The sequence below is a fragment of the Sceloporus occidentalis genome, unplaced genomic scaffold, assembly GCF_023333645.1.
Source record: "Sceloporus occidentalis isolate IW3139 unplaced genomic scaffold, rSceOcc1.0.p SCAF_2, whole genome shotgun sequence".
In the NCBI taxonomy this organism is placed as follows: Eukaryota; Metazoa; Chordata; class Lepidosauria; order Squamata; family Phrynosomatidae; genus Sceloporus; species Sceloporus occidentalis.
Window position 1 is genome coordinate 46,371,474 of NW_028316982.1, and position 9,321 is coordinate 46,380,794.

General features: G+C 37.7%; 1 protein-coding gene across 1 annotated transcript in view; it reads left to right on the forward strand.

The window, feature by feature from the left end:
• NMNAT3 (nicotinamide nucleotide adenylyltransferase 3) overlaps window positions 1–8,873 on the forward strand; it is a 31,810-nt gene extending 22,937 nt beyond the window's left edge. The window contains 3 exon segments of the mRNA XM_089508313.1: window positions 1,293–1,422; window positions 8,546–8,737; window positions 8,740–8,873. Coding sequence (XP_089364439.1) covers window positions 1,293–1,422; window positions 8,546–8,737; window positions 8,740–8,873 — 456 coding nt within the window.
• Window positions 8,874–9,321: the final 448 nt, after the last annotated feature.

The following is a 9,321-nucleotide window of genomic DNA, read 5'->3' on the forward strand; positions in this document are numbered from 1 at the left end:
AATTTGCCTTATGCTTACACAGTGTGATTAAACATGTGGACCGCTGCACAGAAAAACCATGTGCAGTTTTTCTGAATGTGTTTTCTGTCCAAAACTATTTTTGCACAGGATTCTGTATATTTTGCACAAAATGCACAAAATACAAATGTGTTTTCTGCACAGGAGAATTGTGTATATTTGTGAAAATGCAGTTTTCCTTAAAAAAAAAATCCTAGGAATTTATCACATGGGGACAATTGGAAGGGTAAACAGGGTTTATGCCATGAAAATCACACATTCACAATTAAGATTTTCACACAATGTCATAATTAAACTAACATTATCCCAAGAATATCCCATGAAAATTGCTCAATTGAACTCATTCACAATAAAGGTTTTCACATGGTGTCACAATCAAAAGTAATTAAAGCGCCATTAAACCGGGAATAACCAGGCAATAAAAGCAACTAATAATTTACAGGAAAATCTTGTGAATGATTTGTTACTGTTTATTGCCTGGTTATTCCCTGGTTATTCTTGAGATAAAGACCACTGTGTGTGAAAATCTTAATTGTGCTTTAATAGTAATTGTGCAATTTTCACAGGATAACCCCCTCCCCTTTTTAAACTTCCAATTTTTCCCCATGTTATAAACTCCCTAAAGTGTTCAAGTTGCACATAAAAGATCATAATGTTGTAGAGTGGAAAGAAGATTGTTGAAATTATTTGCATATACAGATGAAACAGTTGATGATTTACATCTCTGTTGTATATGTCAAGGGGAACTTTGAATTATTACTTTTTCCTACAAACCATCATCCTTGCTGCATCCCAAAACTCTTTTGAAACTAGGATGTGTCTTACTCTCAAAAGAAAAAGAAAACAGAAAAACAGATCTGTTGGTTATGCTTAAAGTAGTCCTTTAGATAATAGCTAATGGCTCTTCATTTTGTTTTCTTTTTTCATGTTTGAATATTGGCTTTAATAATAATGAATTTTAATGAAATCTTTGTTACATTTTCTTGTATTTTCTGAAGCAGAGGTCCAACAAAAGATACCAATTTTATATCCATTATATCTCCTAGAGGAGTAACAGTAGCATATAAAAAGGAATTAATGCTCAGTCGAAGATGTTCAAGTTGGACAAGAGTGTTAGCTACCATTGACACAAATCTTGCAATGCACTGAATTAATATGGCAAATTCTCCAGCCATCTAATTAAAACTTGAAGTACACAAAAGCCGATTGAGTTTTAGAAACTGAAAGTGCAAGATAATCACTTTGTGTATCTCTGAGAGGATTACCTTACAGAGAGCTCTTTATTTTAACATAGGCACTATTACAAAGAACTGTTTAAATCACACCATATCAGGAAACTGCCTGGGGAAAACAATCAGCCCATAGAAAACACTGGCGGGCCATCATTTGATCCATCATTCACAGGTTTGTTCGTGCTGTGAGTAGCACTCCTTGTTTAGGTGACAAATCAGGCACCTTCAGCTGTTTAATAACCATGTGTTGTTAAACCCTGGTGGTGCAGTTGTTCAATGCCTATACTGCAGCTACTCAATTTCTTTATATGTTCTTCGTATGTTTTAACAAATATTCATATGTGGGAACACAGCTGGCCAAAGCAATGCAGTTTTCCCATCCCCACTTTGCACAAACAAGAAACTGAAACTGGCTTAGATTGTGTATTGCAAACTTGAGCACGGTGGACCTTCAAAAGGTGTTGGACTTCAGATCCCATCAATCCAAACCAGCATAACTAATGGCAAGGATATATGGTGGTTGCAGTGTGAAAACAGCTGGAGAGCCATAATATTCCACCCTTATGTAGACAGCATTAATATACATAACTATACACAGGAATAAATTCATGCATACAGAGTGAATGTGGATCTTGAATATGGAACAAATTCTGTGGGTCACAGTTGTGGCTTGTTGTTAATTGCCATCAAGTCAATATTGACTTGTGGTGACCCTATGAATGAGAGACCTTCAAGTCAATCTGTTATCAGACTCAGGTCTGTGGCTTCCTTGATTGTGTCTGTCTTTGTGCGATGCAGTCTTCCTCTTTTCCTACTGCATTTTATCTTGTCAAGCACCACTGTCTTTTCTAGTGAGTCATGTCTTCTCAGGGTATATCACAATACATCCAAAGTACAGTAATCTCAGTGTAGTCATCTTGGCTTCCAGTGAGAGTTCAGGCTTGATTTGCTTTAGCATCCACTTATTTGGATTTTTCTTTTTCTTTTTCCTTTTTTTCCTTTTTCTTTTTTTCTTTTTGCAGTCTGTGGTATATGCTGAATTCTCCTCCAGAACCAGATTTCAGATGGATTGATTCCTTTCCTAACAGATTTTTTCCATTGTCCAACACATTGTCCAACACTGCAAAGTAATGACTACACTTAGATAAAATCGTCATTCATCTTATGCTTACATATTAGAATGAGAAACTGCATCACATTTCCCATCCTTTTTGCTGGAATTCTAGTGTTTGTGAGACATTTCCTTGGCAAATAGTGCCATAGTTTGTTGTTGTTGTTATGTACCTTCAAGTTGTTTCTGACCTATGATGACTCTAAGGCAAACCTATCATGGGGTTTTCTTGGCAAGATTTCAGAGGAGGTTTGAAATTGTTGCCTATCCAGAGGATCCTGAAACGTATTATCTTTGGCCTGAACCCTGCCAAACTAAACTCTCTTAAAGATGCACAGCATTTTAATCAAATACACATGTTGCTGGACATTTAGATAGTATAGTTTTGTTTGTTTCTTCTTGTTGTTGTGTGCCTTCAAGTTGTTTCTGATTTATGATGACCCTAAGGTGAACCTTTCATGGTGTTTTCTTGGCAAAATTTGTTCAAAGAAGGCTTGTCATTGCCTTCCCCTGAGGCTGCGAGGATGTGGCTACATCCTATGGAATCCTGGAGTTTAAAGTTTGCTAAGGCACCAGAACTATCCCTGCCTGAGAATTCTAATTACATCTCCCTATACTTCAAATTTCAGGATCCCATCGGATGCAGCCATGGCAGTTAAATTAATAATTGTGTGGTGTGGCAGTGCCCTTTGTGGCCCCCTGAACAACCTACAATTAATAGGTAATAAAATACATACATGGAAAAAGCTTAAACAGCACATGCCCCTTGTGATTTGCAGATAACTAGCGGCCTACTTCTATGGACCACAATTTAAAGATTAAACAAGTACTAGCCAATGGAAGTGATGAATACCCACTAGAGATCTGATAAGCCCCCTGGCACAGGTAAGTCTTAAAAGTAGATTTAGGAGATAATTGAAAAATCAAGTTATTGACTTCTGAAAGCTAATGGGTGAAAACAGACCAACATTTCAAATGTGGTTTGATCACACAATCCCTGCCTTAAAGTACACATATTGGGAAACGAGGAAATGCTATTAATGCATGTCTACAATATATTTGCTTACCTGTTTCTAGATGTATTTCTTGCTATTCTACCTCAGCAATACCTTTCTGTTAATAGAGAAGGTCATGCTCTCCTAAACTCACCTCTGATTTACTTTAAAATCATCAGAAACCTTCTGAAAAGATTTCTTTAATTTTAGTTATATTTATTTCTCAGCTTTCCTCTGTTGTGGTCAAGGCAGCACACATGGTTCCTCTCCTCCTCATAAACCTGTAAGACATGGGTGATCCAGAAGCTGAATTCTGGATTACTTACTATTGAAAAAAAGCTTCTCCAGTCCACCAAAAATAGGAGACAAAAAAAAGTGATGAAATTTCTTCTAACACCCCCAGGAGGCATTAAGGGCAAAATAATAATAATAATAATAATAATAATAATAATAATAATAATAATAATAATAATAATGGTTTTAGGGAGTCCTGGGATATACTTCTTCCACCTTTGTTTCAAGGTAAAACAGGCTGAAAGAGTGACCTGTTAATTAGTGAGATTTATGGCTGTCAAGACTTGAACCTGGATGTCCCAAGTCCTAATTCAATGATGAACATGCCTCAGTTTTCTGAGAAGTTTACAGCTGAAAGAAAAAATCCATCTCTCAGACCCTGAAGTCATCAGAGAAGAATTACTGGTTTCCTTTGCTGACAAATGCTGCATAGGAAATGGGGGGTTGGATGCAGTGCCAAGTCACATGTTATATGCCTGCCATTGAAGCCCAGTCTTGGGAATCCTTGTGGAGTTCTGATTTCTTCTCCAGTTTGAATTTCAGTCAGAAAAGGAAAGAACTGTTTGTGTAAATATAAAAAGCTTGTCTTTCCTTTAAGTGGGTTTAAATTAATTTGCAGAGTTCGCTCTAAATTTGGGGTGCTCACCAGCATCTCTACTGTCTTGTTGGTATCTACCATTTTTGAGAGTGTTTGTTTTCTGTATTCCTTTGAAAACTCCTTTGAGACATTAGGAACATCTGCTTTTGATTCAGCATTTGTGCATCTTCTGTGTGGCTTCAATAGGATTTCATATCTCCAGTAAGGGTCACAAGTTTGGTATCTCATACACAATAGTCTTTTTTATTTTTATAAAGGACACTTGATCTTCATTTCATTCCAAATTGAACTTGGGAGATATCTTGGTCTCTGATTTTATTTTATTTTATTGGTTCAGAAGCTTTTTCACTTAATGAGATCTTACTGGTTGTTAAATCCAGCTGCTTCCTTTGTATCAGTGGTGGTTTCACCTTTGGCTAGTTTGGTTTCCCTTTTCAAAGCTCTTGCAAAGTATTATAATAACTTTCTTTCCACCAGTATTGATTCCAATATACCAGTCAAAAGCTTTAAAAAAATCAAGACTCAGACAAGAGAAATTGGAGCATATTATACTTTAGTAAAGCCATTATCAGTTGTGAAAGTTCAAAATCATTATTTAACAGAGCCCTGAAAAGTCCACAGACATTATATTCTCACTCATCTTCCCTCTGGAGTTGATTCTATCAGCACCCTTCTTTAAAAAGCCATTTAGTGGTTCAATTCTGGCTTCATTTCAAGGTTTGATGCCTTTTTATGGGGAGATTCTTATGTGCTTCTTCCTGATTTTTGTTTTTTCTTTTTGTGACTGTCAGGATGGAGGGAGGGGTGATGGTATGCTATATGTTGATTGACCACATTGGTATTTGAGGTCACTTGTCAATGAGTACTACTCATTTACTTATTCAAAGGAAACCCTCTGTGCAGATCTTCAAAAGCCCTCCCCCCCATGCTTGTGATATTTCATTATTTCTTTTATCTCTTTGAATTATTTCAGTTTTTTTAAAAAGGGGGGGGGGAGGAGAAAATAATTTGTTTTCAAAATATAAATTCTGCCCAGCTAAGGCCCAATCCAACATGATATTGATGCTACTATGTCAACATGATGGAGCTTCCTTCTCTTCCTCTCCCAGCACCAGACTTCAAAAATCTGCTCTTGGGCCAAGTGGAGTGGTCCAGTCCTCTGGACTAGGTTTTTGCAGGCGGCTGCAGTGGAAAGTGATTAATCACTTTTGCTGGATTCTTTTATTCTGTTTTCAACTGTGTAACATTGGATCCTCCCCCAAACATGTTCTGTCTCACTAAATTCATTGTGATTGGAATAAGAATGCATACCTAGGAGCAACATGGCAGCTATCATTGTGTTCTGTTTACAAGAAGCCTTTTCTAGTCTTTGGCTTGTTTTGTCAAAATGTGCAGCAAAAGAGCTGAGCAGTCCACCAATTATAGCTCAGGGGGCAGAGCAGATGTTTTGCATGTAGAAGATCCTAGGTCCAATCCCTGGCACCTCTGGTCAAAAAGGGACCAACCATAGGAGACAGCAGAGATCAATGTCTAAGATCCTGCTACAGGACTGAGTTTGATGGATAAATTGTCCTATCTAGGGTAAGACCCCTTCTTATCGTAAAGATGATCACAGTCAAGTAATGCCATGGAAGCATAGAAAAGCTGCAAAATTTGCTATTGGATTCAAAACTGTGTACCCAGAGAATCTGTTTTCATTTTTTAAAAGAATGTTCTGGCTGCAAAGAGAGACTTGAAAGCATATGCTAGTCTTGGAAGATGTTGGGCGCTCAGCAGGAATTTCAGAAATGAATTTCAGCACTCTGCATAGTTCATGGTCTCTTCCCATGACTAATGCGAGCCAGACAAATTCTGCAAACAAATGAAGTTTATTCTATTTTTTGTAATTGATTTAATTGAGAATTCAGATTTTCTTTGTGCAAAATTAAAATAACAGTGAAACATTTTGAAAAGTGGAGGAACACTCATAAGGCTATTCCAAGTGTTTTATGTCCACTAATTTTTTCTTGGACTGCTACTCCCATTATCCTCCACCACTGATTATGCTGGCTGATGAAAGTAGCACTCCATCAGCATCTGAAGGGACAAAAGCTGCCCATAGCATCTTAAAATGTGAAGTGAAACTGATTGACAGGTCCTAAAAATCTCGAAATGCTAATAATAGGTAATGATAATAGTAGTATGCCACATTCTTACTCAGTGTTTTAGTCAGTAATACATAACTGGAAAATATAGTTGGGAGTCTGAAAGATAGTACTTTGTCCTTTTCTGGCATGATGCATTCAGTTTCTGTGAAACTGCATCAGAGTAGTATATTGCTGAACTGAGAAAGGTTCAGCAAAAGGTGATTTGTTAAGCGTTCTAAGATTGTCTGACAAAACAGACTGAAAATACTGTAGTTGTTTGCTTCACAAAGAAAATAAAGATGAAATATGTTAAATTCTATGCCAGGAAATAGTGGTAGACAAAATAGTATTTGTTGTTGTTTTTCTTCATGGTATCTTTGCCTCACACAGATAGGTCTCGCACCTGTGCAGAACCACACATGGAAAGTTCCAGGGCTGAGTAGCTTTTGATGGGAACTCTGCCCCCTTCAGGTGCCAAAACCTACTTGCTCCTCAGTTCCTTTTTGTCCATCAATCATCTCACATCTCTTCAGATAGTCTCCAGTGTTGAGTAGACTTTTGGACTTTATTTTTTCTATAAGAATCTTCATTCTTACTCTTTATTCTTTCTGCTTCTCCTGTTCCCCTTGCATCTCCTTTTCTCCTTGCTTTGATCAGGGGCATGTTGTTGTTTTTTGTGCCTCTGAAGAACTTTTCAAAAATTGTATCCACTGTGAGGGGAAATTTTGATTTTGATGACCAGTTGCAGTGCTTTTTCCCCCTTGATGGGGGCTACTCATCCAGTCCTATCCTAATTGTAGAGGCTTTATGCCCAAGGGCTAAAGAATGGATTTCCCTACCTTCATCTGCATTTGCAGGAGCAATTGCTTAGGGTAGCCAGCATTGCAGCCAAAAATTGTCCTCTCTACTCTGTCTGTACATCAGATTGAAGAACCACATAATTTTTGTAGGCTCTTACAGACCCTTCCATCTTATCTGTGGAGTGAGCAGGATCTGGATCAGTTCTTGACAGGATCCCAGCTATACTGCTCAAAGAATTATTGAGACCATTGTCAGTACAGATAGTACCATGAGAAGGGGAGCAGGGAAAGAATTCATCCAAACCTTCCCATAAACCCTCAGTTTCAGTTTCAATTACTGTTGCTTCTGTAATAAGATCAGCAGCCCAATCTTCAGCATCTTTACAGTATGGTTCTGACTGGCTGTCATAATTCATGCTAAGGAACAATTGGTAAAAGATGTGCTCTTAGTGGCAACTGTCGGTACTGACCAACCCTTAGCAGAACAGTTGCTGCAGATGGAGGGTTTGATACCAAGCATATCCTCACTGTGCCTTCCTGTTCTGCTCATATAATGAATTCAACTACCTGTCTGCTTATTGGCTTCATCATACTGATCTTGATCTCTGGCTCATTGTCTCATAACCTGCACCATCATTCTCATATACCATCTCATTGATCCCACACTCATCAGTTGTCCAGCCCTCCAAGAGCAATAATTTGCTTTTGGAAAAATGGGATTCTTCAGGTCAGGTGAGCAGGTCCATTCAAAATGAGAATAGGGTGTCAAATGGTTTGCTCACTTTTGAATAGTACCTGTGACAGAACTATTGTATACAAATTCCCCTTACACATATTAACAAAATGTTTCTATATGTCTTAAGCATTTGAAAGTTAGACAGTGCAGTGCTTCATGCCATTCCATTATTTTAGATATCATTCAGGGTTGTTGTTGTTGTTGTTGTTGTTTAAAAAGGGACAAACACCAGGAAGACTAGTTCATTCTTGGTAATGATTTTTAATAGCTGCTCCAAGATTGCTAAAACTCAATTTCCAGTACTGGATTGCACATCTGCCCAATTATTTAAAAGAGAGAGAGAGATTACCCTTCTTACAACAAATCTGTTTCCCATGTCTTCTACTCGTCCCTCTTGAATATTGCCTTGGGCTTGGAAAAATACTCTCAGACAGTGTAACCACATATATATTTACTTGAAATCTACATAGCTTTATAAGTCATGTTACTTCTGAGTAAATTTACACAATTACATTGCCAGGTTGTCTTCTCATAAACAACTGATGTGAATAAATAAGGATAGATACCTTAGCAAAAGACATCCTTGGAAGTAATGCTTTTTGGAATCACAGTAGCCATTTCTTATCTCCTTGCAGCTGTCCTGGTGCTAAAACATCTTTGTGGAGCTGATTTTCTGAAACCAATTTGAGTCCCTTACCTTTGGAAGGAAGAACACATTTCAGAAATAGTGAGCCAGTTTGGGCTCATGTGTATTAGCCATGCTAGCAGTGATTCTTCTCAGTGTCCAGCAGATTCAGAGGTTTTGAGTTGGTACCAAAGGAATATCCATGCGGCTTGCGCAAAGGGCAGAATGTGAAATATCTAGTTCCTGACTTGGTTATTTCCTGTATTAAACAACTTAATTTATATACCAAAGAGACTAAATGGAGAAATGAAGGGGATTTGCTGCAACCTCTTACATAAGCAAAACAGTGGTATGTTCAGTGCTTTTAGTGACTAATAGGTCTACCCTACTGAAGTTACCCACTTGAAATGAGAAATAAAACAAATAAAAGAAAACATTTTGGGGGGTAGTAGTTTCTGGAGAACAAAAGTCTTGTGGAAAATCTTCATAGTTCACGCCAAAACTTCTGTAGAGACCTGATGTTCAAATGTATGGAGATATATGGCGGGGGGAGGGGAGAGCCAGGAGTAAAAGGCATACTCCTGACATAATCGCACGATCATGCTTAAGATTTTCAGAAATTTGGCTAGCAGTGGTTTATAAGCAAGGAAAACAGATTAGGATATGATGGCCTCATGAAACCTTGGACCATTCATCTGTGAACGCTAATCTTTTTCGAGATTGTAAAGCTATAGACAGGTATTCTTTGTTTTGGTTGGTGAAGACATGTTAACATTTTAATAATAT